We start from the raw sequence: 24,035 nt of genomic DNA, 5'->3' as shown, positions 1-24,035 counted from the left end.
GCAAAAACTTTTGTAAAATATTTAAAATTGCTAGTGTTTATGAACTTTTGGTTGATTAAAAAGATAATGTTTTAAAAAAAATATTTTATGTTGGAAAAACAGATAACGGTTAATCAGATTGTTGAATAAACGAATGTATTTATTTTGAATGCAAGTTAAAATTTTCGCTGTTCACCATTCATCATAATATCAACACCAGTGGTGTCAAAAACACATCTCGTGAGACTTAAAAAGTCTCGTTGTTAGAAGATCTCGCTCACTGTACAGATAGAAGAAGGCGGAGCAAATATAGAACGAGAATATATGAATGCTACTGTTTTTATTGGCGATTGTCCATAGATTGTGTCGTCATGACTTTATTTATGGGCAGTCCCTCAGGTGCGCCACGAAAGAAAATTTTTGGACTTAGTGCGCCGCAAGTCGAAAAAGGTTGCCTTTCACTGTGCTATAGTAATAAATGATATTGTTGTTTTTGTTGTTGTTTTAACTTTTTTGTCTCTGACCCCTTTGTATTTTTCCACAAGTTGCCTAACTTCTCTACTTCTTCTTCTTACTATTTTTCCTTTTGGCAAATGCACTCTGGCAGAATATGTATAACATGAAATCACTGATCACATCTTTTATGTTCGTCATCTAAAGCTGCCTGTTTAAAATGTTTAATATCTGGATTCTACTTGTTTACTCTGGTCAGAAACACTATCTTGTCCTTTGGAGGGTTGTGATATAATTTCATTGCTAACTCTATAGTACTTAATCATTAGCTTTCTTTAGCAGAATCCGCTGATCTGCACACAAAACAATTCTTATTCTTAACACCTTTAGGCCTAATTTTATATATTTACGCTTTCTGTTCAAAACATCAGGAAAGAAATGTGTACACTTAAACAACAACAAAAGTAACAAAATGTGTGCATGGTGTAGAATTCAGGTGTGTTTGTAGACTTGGTTAGCTGGTTTGGAAGTTTGAGTATTTTAAAATTTTCCTGTGATTTCATTAAAAAGTTTGTAGTCACATTTTTGTTTATTACATATTTTTTTTTACAGTGAACCTTTAATGACCTCTTTGGCACAGCTATCATCAGTGTGTCTGTCTGCAGAGAGAATGTCGACCTCCTTGAGAGGTTTACCTACCTCGGCAGCAACATTCATATCTCTGGTGACTCTTCCTATGAAGTCAGTAAACAGATTGGGAGATCTTGGGGGTCATGAGTTCGCTGGAAAGGGGTGCGTGGCGCTCCCAATATCTATGCAAAAGGACAAAGGTCCAAGTATTTAGAGTCCCAGTGCTTCCTATTTTGCTATATGGTTGCGAGACATGAACACTATCCAGCAACCCGAGACAAAGACTGGACTCCTTTAGTATTGTGTTTCTTTAGAGAATCCTTGGGTACCGTTGGTTTGACTTTGTGTCAAATGAGCGGTTACTCATGGAGTTCCGAATGAGGCACATTACCTGCCTTCTGAGGGAGCATCAGTTCCGGCACTATGACATATGGCACAATTCCACAGGGTGATCCGGCTCACAAGATCCTCATTGCTGCGGTCTGAGTGGTTGAACCAGGCCATGGGGACGCCCATGTAACACCTGGCTGAAGCAGATAGATCGTCATTTCTGGGGTATGGGACTCAACTTGGGGTTTGCCAACCGGGATCCTCAGATGTTTTGTCGTGTAGTGGGTGCTGTACTAGTGCATGCTCCCCAACCTGACCTGACCTGAGCCATATCCAAAAATAACTGAAATAATAATAGAATATCATTTACATGTATGACTGAACTAGTAGTGTGCAGAAAATAAATTTTTAACATCATCTTACAATGTCATTTGGCTAAAATTGCTTTCTTTGACAGCAGATTTAAACTCAGGTGATGAGAAGATTCATGTGCTGTTGTTACTTGTTGGGTGTGGAGGGTCAGTCGCTATTTGTAGTTCAAACTTTTTAAACAAAACTTTTCAAAGAAGTACCTGATGGAGATTTAAAATCAGTGCAGAAGTCTCAAGTTAAAATTGCTGGCAGCATCTGCACATAACAGATAGTGGATGGTTGAGCCATTTTACCGATAAATTACAGTGTCAAGAGAGATACTTAATCATCATAATATTTAGTTGAGGTTGAGTAAAGATTATGTTGTTTTTGATTTTTTACCTTTACAGACAGGAGTATCATGTCACATACACATTTCAACTTCAAGGAACAGAAATGAATTACTGCTGTTACACGACGACTACAGTAATAATATTGTTTGTTTATTCATCACCCGTGAGCGAGGACATGCAGGTGATGGGTGTAACAGAGCAAGATTCAGAGGACAGGAAGATGTGGCAACCCCTAACAGGAGCAGCCAAAAGAAGGAGAAGATTCATCACCATACACGCTGCATATACCTTAGTGTTTTACGTAAGGACAAACTGACGTGTGCATACCGTCTTTAATGTAGAAACTGGGAGTTGGATGTGTGCTTGGCTTGGTGCATGTTCTGTGAATGGTTTATTAATAAATGTTTGCAGTTCTGAAACCTGATTACTTTAACAGGGCAATCAACATGGTGTCTCAAGTAAAAAAAAAAAGAATATTTTCTAAATAACGCAAGCTCCAGTTTAACTTACAAGCTCTCCGGGAGAACAACCAGTTCGCAATTCTTGTTTTTTTTGGCACAGCAACTCGTAAATGATATGGAAAAGACGAGAAGGCTAAAGGAGCAGCCCAGAGCGGCTAACCTTAAATTGAGATTTAGCAAAGAACTTGAAGATATTTAAGCAAGAATATGAAATCTTTATTGCTGCAACGAACAGCAGCAAGCCTGGAAAAAACAAAATGTTCATATTCTTCAGACTTGTGAGGCCACAGGCAATTGAAAGGGAATGTTCGTTCACATATGTTGTGTTATTTATGCCAACAACAGTGGAGGTATAATTACACTGGCTGAGTGGCATGAGGACCCGGAATGCCAGGAAAGAAAGTTTAGAGAAATGTGCAGCCCACAAAGCAACATCATAATAGAAAGTCATCTTTTAGAGCAGGGGTGGCCAAAGTCGTTCCTGGAGGGCTGCAGTGGCTGCAGGTTTTTGTTCCAACACAAATGCTCAATAAGAAGCACTTATTGTTCAAGTGACACTTCTGCTTCATTTTAGTTGTCTCGCTCATTAAGATTTTGAACCCTTATTACTTATTTTCATCTTTAACAGCTGTATTCTTGGTTTTTAATGGCTCGTTATTAGAAGTAAAATACAATTGACAAAAGAAAAGAAATTGGAATGAACTGACATGGCAGAGTTAAAGCACTAACAAGCCATGAAATTAAATAATTGGCAAAGATTGTTTTCTAATAAAGTAACTGGATTGGAACAAAAACCTGCAGCCACCACGGCCTACCAGGACTGACTTTGCCCACCCCTGCCTAAGAGGGTGACGTGCATTGAAAAATAAAGTGAAAAAAATGTACATTTGGAACTTTACAAGATGAGCTAATAAGAGACAGATGAATTTTGTGGCCCAGTCAGTGACATCATAAGGAAAACGTTACAAGTAACTAACTAACAAAGCCATTAATATTCACCAGATCAGTAACTTAACTGGGCAGTATGTGAAGCCCACTGCAACACCTCATATCAAAGTCCTGCTTACATTAAGAAAAGGGCACAAAAGTGCTAACCAGAAGCAGCACAAGGACCAGACTGCAAAACACAGGACATTGCAAGTTGCAGAAACTGTGGTAGATATCACCCAGCAAAAACAGATCAGTGCAGAGCATACAGATAGCAGTATTACTACTGCAAACATTATAACCATTTTAAATATCACTACAGTTCTGCCCTACAAGGCAGGCATTACAAATCTGTCAATCAGACAACTCACAGAATATAAGAGTGACAGTGAAGGAGCCATTCAAATGTATGGGTTATCACTAGATGCTTGTGAAAATGAAACAATAAAAGAAGGTAAAATTAAAGACAAACAAGAAATTCATTGTTGTGTGACAACTAATGGTAGGCACTTGATCTTAAAGTGGACACTGGAGCAAAATGTAATGTAATTTGAAGTGATACCTATATAGTGCTTTTCTCAATAGTCAAAGTACTTTGCAAACTCCATGCAGGGAGCACCTGGGACAGGAACCCATGATCTCCTACAGAACTGTGATGAAAAAGGAAAATCACTGAAAAGCAAACTACAAAACTGGTGGCCTGTGGAGGAGCTGTAAAAAAACACTACAGGCACAGTGTGACTTGAGTGCAGGACGAATAGACACCAGTCGCATATGTTGAAGTTTCATGCAGTGGATAAAAAGGTCCAGCCATTACTGGGACTACCAGATTGATTGAAAATGGGACTTGATATGTCTAAATGATGAAGTGCGTCAAGTTGATGTCACTTAGAACTCTGAACTGTCATATTAAATATTTACTGAATATGCTGATTTGTTCAATGACGAAATTGGTTCATTACTGGTGACATATTTAATGAAACTAAATCCAAATGTAACTCTAGTTGTCCACTGCATTCCTATTGCAATGGAGGATAAAGTGAAGACAGAACTAAACAATATGATAAAGCTGGGACTCATAACATCCATTTCAGAACCATCTAATTGGGTTTCATCAATGGTATCTACTCATAAAAAAGACACTGATAAAGTTCACATTGATCCAAGGGACTTGAACAAAGCTGTCATGCAGCCTAACCATCTGACACAAGCGTTCAAAGAAGTGGCTTTACAAATGCCGAATGTCACTGTGTTTTCAGTCCTAGATGCCAAAAACTCATCCGGGCAGATATCGTTTTTTTAAGAATGCATTGGGATTAATGCTATAACAGAGTTTTTTAAAGGGTCATGAAAAAAATTGTTGCTGGCTCTCCAGTTGCTGAAATTGCCACACCCAACACACACCTAACCACCTGGATTGGGACCTGAGTGCAGCAGGCGACACCTCAGTACCACACTGTGTGAGGTTTTTTTTTTTTATGGTGGCTAGAGTGCCAATCCTGCCACCAACCCCAAAGTTTTCCCTGGAGTTGGAGGACCTGCTTGCAGGGCTGGATGCAGATTAACATCATACCCAGGACGGAGCAATTGTTGGTTAAGCCTTGCTTATCAACACAAATGAATTTTAAAAACGGTCACAGTTTAAAGTTAAACAATAACCTTAAACATGACTTTTAACAATACTTGAGCAAGTACAACCCGAATTTGAACACCTAACTAAAAGGCAAGTTGAAAAGAAGGCAATAAGAAAACGAGGCCAACGTATTAATTATCAAATTGGCATTACATATGAGATGCAGACGTGTCAAAGTAAAAATAAACAATCAATACGACTGTTGACTTTGAATGTACTGCTAAACACTGATTTAATTGAAAGAATAAACATCCTTTAAATAGGCATACATTAAAACCTGTGTTAAAACTCCACAAATGCTATCTTCAATTGTTCATCATCATCAACAATTGAAAATTATACTCTACACCGGTGCTGTGTCTGCGAACGGCAATTTCTGAGCTGCTTTTTTGCCGCCACCTGTCCCGCCCCTTCGGACATTTTGGCACAGGTATCGATTTAATGATTTTGTGATTGGTAGAATCGTGGTGTACTTTGGGATTTTTTTTTGGGTTACAAAAACGTGCCACCATAGAAAAACAGTTGGAAAACACAGAGTATCCTACACCTTTGCTCCTGGCAAGCTAAAACAGATCCCCGTAGCTTTTATCTCGCATAAAAACTGGCTCCGTGCATTACTTGGATGGTTATGTTGCTTTCTCTGCATAAATTAGCGAATATACTGCAAACTTGAATCCTGGGTAAGGATAATCATTACACTTCTGTTTCGTAGAATTTTGTAATTATATTTGGGCAGTCCGGACAGTAAGCTACTTGGCAGACCAGAGAGTTAAATACCGAGGGAGTAGAGATTTATTCTGCTTTTAGTGCCACTCAAAGATAACTTATTTAGCACTTATTGGATATGACATTGATTCGATATTGTTACAGAAACATGAAGAGAGAGCACAATTTTTACCTTCGCAACTTTTCTCTAGCATTGCACCAGGACTGCCACAAACCCCCTCGTCATCCCCTTTCCTCCCACTCCCCTGCACCTAAATCAGTATATTTAAATCAAGAACATGAACACCAGTGCTAAGTGTTGACATGTGGCGTATCGCTGAGAACCGCGTAATACGTAATGTTAAAAATTTTAAAATGTAGTATATACAGTAAATACGGTACTGGATGTGTATGTAAGTCTTTAGGTACACACTTAACTTTTTCGTATTGTTGTTACGTATTATTGAAAAAAATACATGAAAATACTTGCCATATTGCCAGCTCGGGATGCGGCAATATGTTTTAACGTAGTAAACAGGCCACCTAATCACATAAGTGATTATCACACATATCACAGGTGTTAACTTTCCCATGCCCAAAAATGTGTGTGTTTTTCTTAAATGTTACATTATAATAAAAGTAGCAGACCATATTAGTTAGCATCAAGTGTTTCAAACAGAACATACCTCATTAGAACAATAAAGTTAAGAAACACCATTGTCTTCTTCCTATACACTCAAACAAATGGAATAGGTAAAGATTTACAATTAGCAAATTGTTAATGTGGGGTATATCAATAACATAGCATTAGCAGGATGAACAGTAGGGAAATGGTAGCTCTGTAGCCTCCCAACAAAGAGGCTGGGGTTCAAAAGCCTGCTTGTGTGGAGTTTGTGTGTTCTTCCCATGTCTGTGTAGATTTTCCCTCGATGCTCTGGATTCATCCCACAGTCCAAAGCCATGCAAGTTCATTGAACTGACGATGCTGACGTGTCCATGTGTTCACCATGCATTGCCCCTGACATTCTATTCTGTAAAGGGATTGTTTCTGCCTCATGCCTGATGCTTGCTAGGATAGGCTCCAGCTGCTCCGCAACCCCATTCTGAATAAGCAGGTTAGAAAATGGACGGATGAATATACAGTAGCATTAACCATATTTGGCGCTATTAGAAATTCAACATGGTCTTAATCTTGGCAGAAACATGTACATACAGTATATACAAGCACAGATGTACAAAGAGATTTATTTACAAAGGTATTTTGCCTTCCCACTAGCAAATCATACACATGTGAAACAATATTAAACTTTAAATATTTTTAAAAGGTGTCCAAGACAGTGCTACAAATAAACTGAAAATCTGTACAATCCTTTTATTGATTTATTTGAGCTATCAACATTTCAGCTATTTCATTACTAAATGTGATAATATGCCATACCCAGAACACTTGACTGGTATGTGGCAGCTATAAGATTTTCATTATTCAACATACCTGAATAACTGTTGAGTTTGAGACAATCATGATTCATCTTAAGCTAGATAACAGCATTACACTTGTTTGCAAAAAATAGTTTTGAGAAAAAATTCAGATCGACATAAAAACAAACAGTCATTAAGTTTTTTATATAAATAAATATCAAATGATAAAAAGAATAGTGAGTCAGATGCAGTGTGCATTCAACATGGAATCATCCTGAAGATTCCGGATGCTGACCATAATGAGGAAAAAGCCAACTGAGGACCTGTAAGGCATTTGTTTCTCAAACTACTCACCTTTGTTGTTCATATCATCTTCTATAGTTGTTCATCTGGGCCTTCTTTTTCTGTCTTTGTATGACTTCTTCAGTTTCTTGGCAATCTTTCACATGGAATAACCTTCATTTTCTTAAAAAAAATAGATTAACATGTTTCATTTTGGCCATTTTTGAACCCAGGACTGCAATTTAGGAATGCCAGTACCTTGCAATCAAAGTAAACAGAATTACAGGTTTCAGTGATGCTAATCCAATTACAAAGGTTTCTCTAATAACCAAACAGCATTTAAAATAAGTAAATAAGGATAAGCTAAAGGTGTTGACTATTAGTACTCTGGATGAATGGCTACTAAAATCAGTCATTTCAAGGAGTAAGAGCCATTAGTAATTCTAGTAATGTCTTGGCTGTATTTTAAAAATAAAATTAATGGTATCTTGATAAAAAATATCGATTTCTATCAAAAACATGAACATTTCTGGGTGTATATATAGTTTGTATTTCTTACAATATTTGTTATTATGATTGACTGTTCAGTAACTCCACAACTGAAATGCTATCACTGAATCAAGTGGTGTGAGGGCCATTGGTCCTTTACCATATGCCAGAAGGGAGGATTAAGGAAAACAAGAGTGTAGAATGGTGAAATTTGTAATAATCTTGCCAGCATTAGTTATAAATGTCCCGAACAGAAGGCAGCTGGGTGCTGGTAATATTTTATATGGCCTTCACCACCTTCTCCAATAAGCCAAACATGTATGACCTATCAGGATATGATGCAGCCAGTGAAGATAGATTCCACTGTGCAACTGTTAGGCATCTGAGGAAGTAGCGGTATTGGTGAACTTGACAAAAGTCAAAATGAGCTGTTCCCACTTCAATTTATCAGTAATAATAGATCGTGCTGTTTACTGCAAGAAATTTAAAGCTGCTTACCCTCTTAATACCATTTCCCCCAAAAGACATGACAGTGTGATCTGCTTTCTGTAGTCTACATCCAGGTCCTTGGTTTTAATGACATTAAATATCAGATTGTTGTCCAGGCACCTTTAACTCAGCTGGTAGGGGTCTTCTCTGAAAGCCATTTTGTCATTTGTTATGACATTGGTTATAAGGCCTATAATGGTGTTTGTTATAAGGCCTATAATGGTGTTTTTTCAGCAAATTTAGTGGCAGCTGGTACAAGTGTGGTTGCTACCAAAGGGGTATGACAGAAAGTCATGAAGAGTGATATTACTGTCACAACAGTATGAAGTTCAGTATTGCGCACATAATCAGGCTTTTGATTGTAATTTTCCAACTGTTCCTTGGTTTGTAAAAATGATCTGAGTATATTTTTTGAGTTTTAAATGTCAATGAATCCATTGGTTATATTAATTTTTTGTTCCTATGTGTTTTTAACAGTTAAAAATGATTCATATTCTTCAGCGACACTGCCTTGTTTTGCTTATGAGACAGTTTTGTGGACAGTTGCTATGCTGTTGTTAGGCTATGTTTGGTGTTACAAGATGACTATTTTAATTTTTCCTTCTCCTCCTCTAAATATAATTTATTTTTCATTTTTTGAGAGCCAAGAATCCAATTTTTTTTTTATCTTAGTGCATCTTTTCTTATACTACTTATTTCTGCATTGTTCTGTGATGACACTGCTTTTTTCTTCTTGCCGCCACCATTTTGAGATTTTAGTTTTCACGGTTGCTATTTGGTTGTTACAGGGCGACATCAGGGATCACCGATGGTGTGACATGACAGGTCAAGGGGTATAAAGGTTAACTCCTTGGACTTTTTGGTTTTTCAAGTTTGGACCCACTTATAATTGACTCAGCAATCTGTCTATTCTTTTGAAAGATTCTTTTTGTGTCAGAATCTTTGCTGTGATGACTATGCTTTGCTACGATTTATGTCTCTGGTTTTGGCCCAGTTACGTGCATTTTTCTGGTTTTCAGTCTTCTCTCTCCCATTTTTCACTGCATATTTTTGTCTTATGTTCTGGGTGTAGTTTATTAGATTCTTGCTCACCTGGTTACAACATTAGTGTGCCGACTTTGCTCTTTCTTCTGATTCCATTATTGAAAGCAACTGTTGCCATGCACAGTCAGTACAACCAGGATTGTGAAATGCGTGATCTCATGGCGCGACAGTTTAAAGTTCAGCGTTGGGCACTTTCTGGTCGACCAAACTTGGATCCACTAATGAAAAAACCTTAGTATTGCATTGGGCAGGACAATGTATTACATTTTTAATTTGATTCGATATTTAAGAAAAATCAGAAGTCAATATTGCAACATTCAGTACTTTTATTTGATTTTCTGTAACTTCTTCTGAACATTAAATAAATTCACAAAGTGTCCACCACACTACCTAAGTGTGATTACGTTGACTCTACCCAATATTGCTTGGTGGTGAGGAGTGTGACAAAAACACAGGACTGAAATCAAAGAATCTAGATTAAAAAATCCAAATGACTGGTCTTAGATTAGATTAGATTAGATAGATACTTTATTAATCCCAAGGGGAAATTCACATACTCCAGCAGCAGCATACTGATAAAGACAATATTAAATTAAAGACTGATAACAATGCAGGTATACAGTGCATCCGGAAAGTATTCACAGCACATCACTTTTTCCACATTTTGTTATGTTACAGCCTTATTCTAAAATGGATTAAGTTCATTTTTTCCTCAGAATTCTACACACAACACCCCATAATGACAACGTGAAAAAAGTTTACTTGAGGTTTTTGCAAATTTATTACAAATAAAAAAATTGAGAAAGCACATGTACATAAGTATTCACGGCCTTTGCCGTGAAGCTCGAAATTGAGCTCAGGTGCATCCTGTTTCCCCTGATCATCCTTGAGATGTTTCTGCAGCTTAATTGGAGTCCACCTGTGGTAAATTCAGTTGACTGGACATGATTTGGAAAGGCACACACCTGTCTATATAAAGGTCCCACAGTTGACAGTTCATGTCAGAGCACAAACCAAGTCATGAAGTCAAAGGAATTGTCTGTAGACCTCCGAGACAGGATTGTCTTGAGGCACAAATCTGGGGAAGGTTACAGAAAAATTTCTGCTGCTTTGAAGGTCCCAATGAGCACAGTGGCCTCCATCATCCATAAGTGGAAGAAGTTTGAAACCACCAGGACTCTTCCTAGAGCTGACCGGCCATCTAAACTGAGCGATCAGGGGAGAAGGGCCTTAGTCAGGGAGGTGACCAAGAACCCGATGGTCACTCTGTCAGAGCTCCAGAGGTCCTCTGTGGAGAGACAACCTTCCAGAAGGACAACTATCTCTGCAGCAATCCACCAATCAGGCCGGTATGGTAGAGTGGCCAGACGGAAGCCACTCCTTAGCAAAAGGCACATGGCAGCCCGCCTGGAGTTTGCCAAAAGGCACCTGAAGGACTCTCAGACTATGAGAAAGAAAATTCTCTGGTCTGACGAGACAAAGATTGAACTCTTTGGTGTGAATGCCAGGCGTCACGTTTGAAGGAAACCTGGCACCATCCCTATAGTGAAGCATGGTGGTGGCAGCATCATGCTGTGAGGATGTTTTTCAGTGGCAGGAACTGGGAGACTAGTCAGGATATAGGGAAAGATGACTGCAGCAGTGTAGAGAGACATCCTGGATGAAAACCTGCTCCAGAGTGCTCTTGACCTCAGACTGGGGTGGCGGTTCATCTATCAGCAGGACAACGACCCTAAGCACACAGCCAAGATATCAAAGGAGTGGCTTCAGGACAACTCTGTGAATGTCCTTGAGTGGCCCAGCCAGAGCCCAGACTTGAATCCGATTGAACATCTCTGGAGAGATCTTAAATTGGCTGTGCACCGACGCTTCCCATCCAACCTGATGGAGCTTGAGAGGTGCTGCAAAGAGGAATGGGCGAAACTGGCCAAGGATAGGTGTGCCAAGCTTGTGGCATCATATTCAACAAGACTTGAGGCTGTAATTGTTGCCAAAGGTGCATCGACAAAGTATTGAGCAAAGGCTGTGAATACTTATGTACATGTACTTATGTTTCTCAGCTTTTTTATTTTTAATAAATTTGCAAAAACCTCAAGTAAACTTTTTTCACGTTGTCATTATGGGGTATTGTGTGCAGAATTCTGAGGAAAAAAATGAATTTAATCCATTTTGGAATAAGGCTGTAACATAACAAAAGGTGGAAAAAGTGATGCGCTGTGAATACTTTCTGGATGCACTGTACAGACAGACAATATCTTTGTATAATGTTAACGTTTACCCCCCTGGGTGGAATTGAAGAGTCGCATTGTGTGGGGGAGGAATGATCTCCTCAGTCTGTCAGTGGAGCAGGACAGTGACAGCAGTCTGTCGCTGAAGCTGCTCCTCTGTCTGGAGATGATCCTGTTTAGTGGATGCAGTGGATTCTCCATGATTGACAGGAGCCTGCTTGACAGGGCTTGACAACAGGACCCCCCTAAACCAGTTATTATGCCCCTGAGCTTTTTCTTTCATCTTAGAACAATTTGCTGTCATATGACCAGCCTTCCCATAGTTAAAACATTGACCAGCTATTGTTTGTTTTTCTTTAAAATGTCTCCCTGTTTTGCTCAGTTCAGTGTCTAAGGTTGGGAGATTTTTTTCAGTATATAACCTGTGATAACTGCACTGTAACTTGCATTTATCCTAATTTTAATGTTAAATTTATAACTTCACCCTGAAGATCATAACACTTTAAATTATAGACTCCACTTTAGTAACACTATTTTGTAGTGGTTCTAGTGAAGAATTTTAATCAGTTTATCATTTAATTTCTTATAGAGCTTCTACAAACAGGTGAATCAAAAGTCTTTGAAAATACTTTAACAGAATCTTAAAACACACAATTACAAGGATGTCTATTAGCATATAGAAAAGAAGCAAAATCAGGAGGCTTATCAGTCAAAAGAAATGACAAAGGCAACCTTAGAACTTTCAGTAGTACAGCATATGTTTTTGGTCAAAAACAAGCAGAACTTGATTGATAAAACCTCTGAACTTGGAAAGACTCCAGGAGAAATGGCCTGTGGGTGGAATGCGAGGATTGTGAAAAGGCCCTACTCCAGCCAATGGCAAACATTTGACTTTTTACATGAATGTGTTAAATTCCATAACTAGTTTGTCTTGAAGAAAGATAACTTGCTCATTTGTTCCTTCAGTTTTTTCTGTTGTTTTTGTAGTTGTTTATGTAAAAGCCCCTTTTAATCTAGCTTCTGTTAGAAACTGGCTTAAAATGCCTCTCTCTAAAATTATTTTAATTAGAAATTATTTTTTGTTGGCTGGCTCTCCACTCTCTTTCTTTCTTTTGGATGGTGGTTTTCTTAAGTTGATTTGTTTATATGGATTGTTATTTGCTTTAAAATTAAAAATAATAGTAATAATAAGAAAATAAGAAAAGAAATGTCCAGAAAAAAAATTTCAAAGCCAAAAACAAGAAGGTGCCAGCGACCCAAGATTTAGATGCAAGCAAAAACCATTGTCTTTAGAGAGCAGAGCCAAATTCAGTAGCCAGACTAACCATGGGAAAAATCCCTAAACAAAATAAACACAAAAACAAAGGTTTGTGCTGGAAATTTTAAAACTAGGATATTTTGAATTCCATGCTACCATCTTAAAGTGTTGCCATGTATGTAATGATGCAGCAATTCATACACAATTGAATTTGCAGCAAAACCTTTGCTTCACTAAAAATCACTGCAAAATCTGCACTACTGACACACAAAGAAAAATTTTTAGTCCCTGGAACAATTCTCCTGCATCAGATCTACAAGTGTCTGCCTGTCATTTAAGTGGTGGCTCTGAGGCTAAGGATCTGCTACGGCAATTGGAAGGTTTCCAGTTAGAATCCTGTAAATGCCAGAAGTAACTCTACTCTGTTGGGCCCTTGAGCTAGGCCCTTAAACTGCAATTGCTTTGTTCCTGGGTATGACGTTAATCTGCATCTAGCCCTGCAAGCAGGTCCTTCAACTTACAGGGAAAACTTGGGGGTAGGTGGCAGTATTGGCACTCCAGCCACTGTATAAAACCTCAAACTGTTCCAGTGTGGTGCTGAGGCGTCACCCACTGCACTTGGGTCCCAAGCCAGGTGGTTCATGTGGTGGGTGCGGCAACATGCTGTCAGCGCATGTTTCCAACCTTTCACCTCTAGTGTGAAAAGAAAAAAAAAAAATCACTTCACTCTTTTCCTGACACACAGACATTTTGTTGAAGCGAGTTGTGGTTATTCAGCTAGTATAATGCCTACTTTGCAAATCTCAATGACAATCTTGGTGATGGCAATCACACTCAGTACACTCCTCCATGGCATTTGGAGTGTGCACTTCCTCAGCCTCATCTGCAGCAATCAAGAAGCAGACACAGGTGGTTGCTAGGTAACAGCAAGGTGCAAGTTCCCATGTAGTGCATTTCTTGCAAAGAAAATGAAGAAATATGTGCAGTGGTGCCTTTTGGTGCGTTTCCATGGGGGAAAATATGTCGGTCTTCCATAAGTGTCAATGAGGCTTTAGGGAGTAATTTTCTTGAATTTACATGGCCAATAAATTTTATAAACCCAATTTTTCAAATATTTTTTAATCGGTTTTAGATTCTGTAATCACATCAAAAATAAAACTATATACTATAATTACTCTACAGATTCAGAATTAAGTAACCAAGGAAAATGGGGCAACATTCATGTTATGGCAGACAGGAGTAATACAGCAGAGCAATTCCCACATTTGACTGGTAGTATTTTATTTTTTTTGTTTCTGCTTGGATTGGCACAGCATTACTATTTTACAGTATTCAAATGGTTAATAAATGTACAACTGTGTGAAACTTGTATGCTCTCTCAATATAAAAAATTAGTTTTCTTCAGAAACTCAGATTTCACACCAGGAAAGGGAAGATATACGTCAGGTTCTTAAAAGTCTTAAGGTATTGATAATGACCTTTCACCACTAATTTTTTGAATCCTGTACCCTGCATCACACACCAATGGAATGTATGAAGTGCACATAAAACTACAAAACAGTCACTCATTCAAAGGTTAGTGAAACTGTTACCATCTTTCAGTTCATGCAAAGCTAATACCTGCTGTTATTTAAAAAGAGATATAAAATTCATGAGGAACCTAACAACTGACACAAGCCAGATGTACTTTTCCATTACATCTAGTGTCACACACTTACTTGTACATTGGGTACAACTTAAAGACTCTAGTGGAGGTATTTACTCACCAATGTACAAGGTGGCACTGTATACTAACACCTCTTCTCTTCCTCCTTCTGCAGAATGGATGATTGACAACCTTACCACCTCTGACATCACTTCCGGTGTTTGGGCACCTGGACTCACCTCTTCTTGCCTGGTCTGCATTTAGTCATAAGTGTCACCATCTTAGGCAGTCCAATTTCAGAGTTGCATTTGCAAAGATATTTCTTTGCTGAAAAGCACCTATTTATTGTCTTATTTACAATATACAGAGTTGCTGTGTCACTGCAAACCCTTATCTGCCTTTATCCTCTTTTACACTAGTTTACACACATTCTGATGGAATAATATGAATTATACATCATTTCCAGTGAACAGAAAAAACAGGAGGAAAAAAATCTTTACAACAGGAAGGGAACAGTGCTAATCCCAGCCCATACTTCACTGTGAGCATCATTATGACTCTTAGCTACTTTGAACATATTATTTTTATTTATGAATTTACATACCTTTTAAGGACTATCAAATATTATAGTTATTTTACCATACACAAAGATTAACAACAAAGCTGAGAAAGGTAACAGGAGACATGCTTTCAGTTTTCAAAGTAATTACAGCAACAAGACAAGGAAACATGTGGCAATAGCTGTTTTAAATATTTAACATTCCCGCTACATAAGTTAATTTAAACATTCAGTAATAATTTATTCTAATTTAGTGCCTTCAGCTTCGTTGGACATCTGTAGCTTGCCATCTGGCATGTCTCACTCCAATTGTTTGGTCAACTCATAGGCATTAATTTTAAGTTCAGCATCCTATATCCTGTACACATCAGTTTGGTTCAGGGATAGACTACATATTTAAAAGGTAGTTTAGTCAGAGAGCAACCACCTAGTAAATTCATACTATAAGATGCTGTCTGTTTCTAGCTCACTTTTTGAGAAGTGTTACCATGCAGTATAAGGTCAGCTCAGTGGGAGAGGCCACCTTTTTTTCCAGTCCACAGCTCTCGTAGCTCCACTTTGCAGCCTAGATCACGAAGTGCTGCCTTGGCTGCATCCTCACAGTCTCGATGCGTCACCATGGCCTGGTTTATCAGGGTTTCTCCTCCCAGGTCCAATATAGCAGAACTAAAATCCCGAGTTCGAGACACCAGATTCCGGAGTACCATACAGGCTTGCTTCTACAAATAAGATGACAGACAATTTGAAATTTTCTCAATCTCTGATATTAGATCTGTGACACCTAAGCTCATCTTATAACTTCAGGACTGGCAGAGGTTCATCTTGAAATTTCATCAGGACAATGCAAACCAAGGCATTTTAGATTCAAGCAGACATTTTGGTGCCCCTTAGCCATATGTTTCATTCAGGCAAGTTTCAAATTATTTCATTATGTGGCTATCTACTGTACATACAAAGCGACACAACACATTAATTTTCCACTACAGGGTTGTACAGATGCATCAGCTTACCTTGGTAGCAATAGACAGACAGAAGAGCAGCTTCAGCGACAGACTGCTGTCACTGTCCTGCTCCACAGACAGATTGAGGAGATCGTTCCTCCCCCAAACTATGCGACTCTTTAATTCCACCAGGGGGGGTAAACGTTAATATTTAACATTACACATAGTTATTGTCTGTTTTTTTCACCTGTATTATTATCATTCTTTAATTTAATATTATTTATTGTATCAGTATGCTGCTGCTGAAGAATGTGAATTTCCCATTGGGATTAATAAAGTATCTATCTATCTATCTATCTATCTAAGTAGAAGGCAAGGACCATCTACTGTATATTGTGATGCCAATCTGTTGCATAATCCTGCTTACTTACTCCATGCCAGTTTTGATGGGGAAATCAGGTCTTTATACTAGAGTCATGTGAAAATTATAAGTACATCCTCTTTCAACTCTAGAGTTTCACATATCAGAACATAGCTAAAAATCAATCTGCTACGAACCAAGCCCAAAATCAGATAAATCTAACCTGAGCTATAAAAGAGCAGGTAACAGATTTTAGATTAAAATTAAGATGCACAAAATTAGATCATTGGCATAAAACATGTGAAAAAATAAATTCATCCTATTATTCAGTAGCTTGTAGAACTACCTTTAACAGCAACAATTTGAAGTAACCATTTCTTGTATGAGTTAATTCATCTCTTAAATTGTGCTAGATATATTTTGGTCTGCTACTCATTAAAATACTGCTTCAGATCATTGATGTTTGAGGGTTATTATTTATGTCCAGGTCTATTACGATCTAAACATTGCATTTCAGTAAAACTGAGCTCTGAACTTTGACTTGATTGTTTATTTTTACATTCATTTAGTTGCAGATTTGCTGGTGTACACACTCATTGTTCCATTGCCTGATTCAGTTATGTTAATGCTTTAGCTCAAGGACAAGGAAAGATTCACAATGGACTCACGATGACTGCGAGTCACCCAGGTCTTCTCGACTGAAAATCAACCCTAAGTCATCTCTTCTTTCATCAATGTGTGCTTGATGGGTGGTATGAAGTTCTTATAGAGATAGGTTGGGTTTGGTTTTCACCAAGCATTATATGCAGAATGACCAACAAACTTCAGTTTGATCTCAATTGTCCAGAGGAAGTTCCAGTTCCAGAAGTCTAATACTTTCCTCAGATGCAACAATGAAAACCTAGGTTTACCATATTAATAGAGACATGTAAATTCTTACATGTAGCTTTGGATATCTGGTTGGATCTTTGGGTGAATTTACTGGGACACACACTTCTATGAAAGTTGGCAATGTTGTCTTAAGATTTTCATTTATAAATAATCCTTTTTACAGCAGAATGCCAAACTTAACATGGCTTGGAAATGACCCTATAAGCCTTCCTTGACTGATTGATAAGAACACCTGATTCTCCGAGATTATTACAGATATCCTTTTTTTGGCATGGTATTATCACAAACCTGAATTTCCTAGACCAAAAAGTCAAAGGTTCTTCTTTTATAGTGATCTAGTAGCATTTCCTGATCATCAACCCATCAAGTGCACTTGATCCTCAGTAACTGGCTCAAATCACCTTACTTTTTCACACGTTTTTTGCATGTTCCCGGTTTTATACTTAGATAAATCAAAATTCAGGGGACAATAGCATGTATTTACTAATTGTAGGACATACTGAGGATTGTTCGTTATGTCCTTTTATAAGACAACTCGATGGCTGTATAGAGAACATGTATGCTCTAAAGAGATGTCACGTTAGCTCACAAACTCTTCTCTGCTCCGATATCCCACCCCTTGGAAATTATTTTGCATGTAATACTTGCCTGCAAATTAGTTTCATTAGGGTGGGCCTTCATGGCTTGTAAGACAACTGGGACTCCCCCATTTTCCATGATAATTCTGCAGTTCTCTGGTTTCCTGAGAGCCAACATTGACAAGGCAGCACAGCCTTGCTCACAGACCTGTAGGAAGTAAACCTGTTTATTTCACTTCCATAGTGAGACATAGATACTCTAGATTTTGGACAAGATCTTTTATTTTTTTTATTCTTTAAAAAAATCACTTTCCTCCAAAAAATTACAGTATAAGACTCAAGACATACATTCCTATAGCTGTGTACCTGAGAGCTGCCTACATGCCGATTTAATGCTAGTATGGTTATCTGAATTCCACCTGAAGCAGAAATGGCATCCTTGACATCATCATTGCCAGCAATGGCACGAAGTGCATTTAGCACTTGTTTGACAAGCTCCTATGAGAGAGCACGAGAGTTTTTGAAAATGGTTTTAAACAACAGGTACTTATAAAAATTAAAAAAAAAAAATCTACAGATTATTATGATAACATTGTTACTACCTGATTATCAAGGCTGCCAGCCAGCAGGTTTAACATAAGATTTAAACCACCAAGGTCAACAATATCCTGGCAGTATTCATTCCGAACAGCCAGCCTTGACAACGTGGCACATAGTTCACTGAGCACACCCAGGTTCTCCATGTGGGCTGCAAGACAAAAGTGAGGCAATTTAATTATGAACACCCACCCTTTCTCCTTGGATGCTTTTTCAAACCTTAATATTCTGGCATGTTAAGATGTCAAGCAAGCTTCATATTTCTCAATTGTTTTCTTTCAGAAAATTATACACACAACACATTTTTGAAGAAGTATAATGAAGGTCAATTCATTTTATTTAATAAGGAAAACATGCATTAACATTTTTTCAGTTGTGTATGTGTTGGAAAATCTTCAACTTAGTTTAAGCAAACAGCTGAAAAACGTTTAGGTGCTATTTTAAAAGATGACTCCTTCACTAAGATCAGCTAATTAAATAGACCAGAGCAATTCTGATACAATAGAGAATTGAAGAGATAAATCTGTTAAACAAATATTTGTATTACATGAAACTGCTTCTAGGAAAATTGGTAAATTTATTTAAAACAAACATTAAATAACCAACTTGATGCACAAATAAATGAAGTAAGCGAGTTTGAGAATGGAATGACCTTGCTTGGTTAGCCAATAATTTGTCAAATTATCTCATAATAATAATTTTCTGAAATGTTCACCTTCAACAACATAACTTAATAGTTTGTTTGAGATTACTATAACCCTTTCAGTAAAAACATGTTTTCTGCCTTCAGTCTTAACTACACTTCTGTTAATTTCTATGGGCGTCTTTGAGTATGTGACTTTCTTTAGCTGAAAGAATACTAAAAAATCATCTTTGTCAAATCCACTGACAAATCTGACAACCTGGATTAGGTTCATATGTAGCCACCTCTGCTCATAATTAAAGAGGTTTAATTTCCTTGGCTTATCAGATAAACATGCCATTTAGTCCTGGAATGTATATGGTTGCAGTTATGGACTCTGGAAGTCCAAATATCTGTGACTTATTCATAAGAAGTCCACAGGAATGTAGCAGCACAGTTAAACAGCATGGCACAGAAAGAAAAGAAGTTTTTTTTTTTTTTTCTAAATTACAACACCAAGTCAAATAAATTCAAAAGATCGAAACAAAATATAAAGTTAAAATGTAAAAGGTCAAAATTAAGCTCCTAAAAAGTGAATAATTACCCCTAACTAGACTAATCTCTGGTGTTTTTTTTCTTCTGGAAAGGCATTTCTTTAATCCTTGTAACAATATTTTGCAAAATGAAAATCTAGATTTTATTTAGGAAGAAATGTGACATGTCATGTGACTGTCATGTAACCTGTATACAAAATGGCCATAGCCATGCAAAGGTCAACAAAAAAGGTTGACTACCATATAACAGTAAGAAACAAAATGGGTGTTAACATAGAATAAGAAAAATGAAAAACTTCCTAGAAAAAATAGACACGAAAATAAAACTATAAAAACTGCTAAGAGTAAGAACTAAAATCCATGACTGATCATAGTTGTTTTTTCTTTCCACCACTTATAGTGCTGCTGGACCAACGAGTATTTAGTATTTAGTAGTGGAACATTATTTTATCAGTGCTACAAGTATCGAGAGTGCCTATAAAGCCTTTCCAATGCCTCCACTTTGGAAATCTGTTCAATCTATCAAATTCTTGCTCCCAGAATACAAACAGATGATCACATGTGAGACGAGACAATACAGAAGCGAGAGGTCAAACGAAGGAATCACAAATCTTGTGATGACCAGCGTGAATCCAGATGCTTGTGGCAAAGTGTCAGGACCATCATTGACTATAGGAGCAGAAATCCTACACTGGCAAACGTAAATGCTACTGTAGCTGAGGAGCTGAACTTACTCAGTCCATGGACTGATCCCGATGGTAGCAATAGCAGCCTGCCAGATAAGACTGGCACAGCTGATGAAGCTATTATGAAACAGTCTGTCTATCAATGTCAGCAAAGCAAAAGAGATCATAATGAATTTCATCAGGGATAACGAGAAAAAAAAGAACCGAGTATGCACCGCTGTTCATTAATGAAATTGCATTGGAGAGGAACGAGTGTTTCTAATACCTGGGAATCAACATCAGGAGTGACTTAACGTGGTCCACACTTCATTTCCCAAGTAATAAAAATAAGAAATAGTCATCTTGTCAGGCATTCCTCAAAATTGCAAAATAGTCATTGATTAGTTATATTATTTAACAAGAATTATACCTTTTAATATTTTACATTTGTTTTTCATTTATACTTTTAATTTAACTGCATAGTAAAGGTTGCACACTGAGCTACATTTCAATAAATACCCTTGAGTGTGTGTGACAAATAAATAAAATCTTGATTCTTAAGTGATGTCCAGAACTGCACACAGGACTCCTGATGTGGACTCCTGAGAGCATAATGTCCTTAAGTTCAACACTACAGGTTTTACATTTTATGTGCTTTTATTTGCTTCTTCACATTGTATAAATATTAAGAATTACATGTCAGTTTAGCAACAGTAATAAGTTATTGGTAATAGTACTAATTAAACTAAATGAAGCAATCTCTGAAAAACTATTACCAATAACTTATTAGAACTAAGCAATCACCATTGACCTAATATTTTTTATTTGATGCATATGTTGTCCATTTGGTCATGTACTATAATATGTACCTGATGTAAGTGAAAATAATGATGAAACAACATGCATGTTGGGAAACCAAAGCCCTAACATGACTAGGAGGAATCTGTGAAAATGGGAACTCAGTCTGAAGAGGAAAAGGCCTCTGTGAGGGAAAAAGGGATGCACGTTGATTCATCATTATTATCACTCTTTCATCAGGTACATATTATAGTACATGACCAAATGGACAACATATGGATAAAATAAAAAATATTAGGTCAATGGTGATTGCTTAGTTTTCAACCCGTGTTTGGTAGGTAGCACAGCTAGTAGTTAATATTCTTTTTGCCTACATGTTGCACTTGTCTATATTAAACTGCATATTCCAAGGGTCTGCCTAATCATTAAGCTTGTCTAGATCTTTTTAAATGGCCTAGGCTGTACGTCAGCATTTGCTATTCATTAAACTTTAGTGTTATCTAATGGTAGTATTATTGAAGATTAACAAAGTTTAACAGTTTACTAGAATGATGGTACTTTGTATTGGACAAAGTATGCTAAATTTCCCTTGTGGGACAAATAAAATGCTATCTATCTTTGCTTATAGTAGAGTGTGTTTGATGGCTGGGCATTATAATTCTCCTATTGAAAGGCATATTTTTTGAATAAATAAACAAAATTGCAAAAGTTCACCAAAACTCAATTTTTGGTTTGTCTTCAAGGTGTCTATTATTATTGCTGTTGGTTATATGTTTTGCAAACAATAAACATCCTACATGATTTATGATGTGTGTCAACCTATTTAAATGAACTTTTATACTAACAATAGTCTCTCCCACCTGCCATTACATAGTACTAGTAGAGGTACACTGAACATTTTTTCTATTAAAATGACTGTCTTTGCCATTGTATATGGCAGAACTGTAAAGCACAAGGTTACCTATTCATACCCCACCACTGTCTTACCATGTGATCCTGAGAAAAGCATTTAACTTGCCAATGCCACAACTGCAGAACAATATGTTGACATGTGTTTTATACCATACTTATAAAATGCCTTTAGATGAGTTTAATATGTAAAATGCTCAGACCTTACTTCAGACTCACTCTATTTACTAAGCATGTCCCTCAGGAAATAAGTGCTTCAAAAATAAAAATTATATGAGTATACCTAGGGCACGGTGGCGCAGTGGAAGCGCTGCTTGCTCGCAGTTAGGAGACCCGGGTTTGCTTCCCAGGCCCTCCCTGTGTGGAGTTTGCATGTTCTCCCCGTGTCTGCGTGGGTTTTCCTCCGGGTGCTCCAGTTTCCTCCCACAGTCCAAAGACATGCAGGTTAGGTGAACTGGTGATTCTAAATTGGCCCTAGTGTGTGCTTGGTGTGTTTGCGTGTGGCCTGCGGTGGGCTGGCACCCTGCCCGGGGTTTGTTTCCTGCCTTGCGCCCTGTGTTGGCATGGATTGGCTCCAGCACACCCCCGTGACCCTGTAGTTAGGATATAGCGGGTTGGATAATGGATGGATGGACGAGTATACTTTTGTATTTGGAAAGCATTCTGGGATGGAAATCACTACAGGGAGATAACATAACATTCTCAAACCAATTTAATCCATTTTAAGGCCATCAGGAATTTACACACCTATGCTACCAGCAATATACACCAATATTCAACACAGACACCCACATCCACACGTACAATGTGTCGATTTAGAATTGCCAATTAACTAAACACACATGGAAAAACTGGGTATCAAGAGAAAAATCAATGTGAATTTGAGGGGGTGTGGGTGCAAACTCTTAAGAATGACTGGACATGGAATTCAAACCCAGAACACACGATTTGTGAGGCAACATGCATGAACTGCTGCCCCATCATGCCTCAACTGCAGACACATACTATATAAAACTGTTGGTTAGTACTGTTGTGGTAGGGCATTGCCAGCTGCAGCCAGGTTTCAATGAACTGTGTTTGCTTGTTATAGTGGTTTATATGCTTGGCAACTGATGTTTGCTACAGTATCTCTTCAACATATTCAGTTTGTCTAAAGGCTGTTGTGATGTGTAAGCTGCTTTTGATAAAAGCACCATCTAATAAACAAATGATTTACTACGACTTTCATCAGACTGCAACATGAAAAACCTCTTTGTGGCCATTGCTAACTTTTTGCTTGCTTGGTCTTATTTTACTACCATATTACTCATTAGTTTTCTTGGAGCAATGCCAGGATCTGCAGCCATGTGGCTGAAGTGCTGTGTTCTAAACTGCCAGACTCATAATTTGATCCTCACAAGTAACTCCCTGTGCACCACAGGGTAAATCACTTCATTTGCTTGTGCTCATATTATAGCAATATAGAATAACTGTACTTTTGTACTTGGATTTCTTGATCTCTTGGGATAAAGGGATCTGTAAAATTAAATCAACTTGTGGACTGTAATTAGCTCTGCACTCTCACAGCTACAAAAACCTGTGACTGCTTCTCAATCCAGGTACTGTCTGTGTGGAGTATGTTCATTATTCTGTTGTTCATGTGGGATCTCTGTCAGTACTCGTTTCTTCTCACATCTAACCATGTGCATATGCGGTAAACTGACTCACCATGAAGAAGTGTGGGGCATGCCTAATATGTCCTGACAAGAACTTGTTCTCCACCTAGGATTGGTTAATGACTAGAACCTAATGCTGCTGTGACAGGCTCCTGCTCCTTGAGAAATTTCTGCTAAGTCTTTTCTGCAAATTAATTAAAAAGATACAGTATACAGTTTTCTTTACCAA

At 37.7% G+C, this 24,035-nt stretch overlaps 1 protein-coding gene across 3 annotated transcripts in view; it reads right to left on the bottom strand.

Moving 5' to 3' along the window:
* Positions 1–15,241: 15,241 nt before the first annotated feature.
* armc6 (armadillo repeat containing 6) overlaps positions 15,242–24,035 on the bottom strand; it is a 494,113-nt gene continuing 485,319 nt past the window's right edge. For all 3 annotated transcript variants that reach the window (XM_051934658.1, XM_028816254.2, XM_051934657.1), the window contains 4 exons: positions 18,609–18,754; positions 18,373–18,504; positions 18,077–18,214; positions 15,242–15,954 (listed from right to left, as the gene is read on the bottom strand). In XM_051934658.1, the coding sequence (XP_051790618.1) occupies positions 15,742–15,954; positions 18,077–18,214; positions 18,373–18,504; positions 18,609–18,754 (629 nt within the window). In that variant the 3' untranslated portion in view covers positions 15,242–15,741. The remainder of the gene's footprint in view (positions 15,955–18,076; positions 18,215–18,372; positions 18,505–18,608; positions 18,755–24,035) is intronic.

This window comes from Erpetoichthys calabaricus, chromosome 12, assembly GCF_900747795.2.
Source record: "Erpetoichthys calabaricus chromosome 12, fErpCal1.3, whole genome shotgun sequence".
In the NCBI taxonomy this organism is placed as follows: Eukaryota; Metazoa; Chordata; class Cladistia; order Polypteriformes; family Polypteridae; genus Erpetoichthys; species Erpetoichthys calabaricus.
This window is presented reverse-complemented; position numbering and strand designations above follow the sequence as displayed.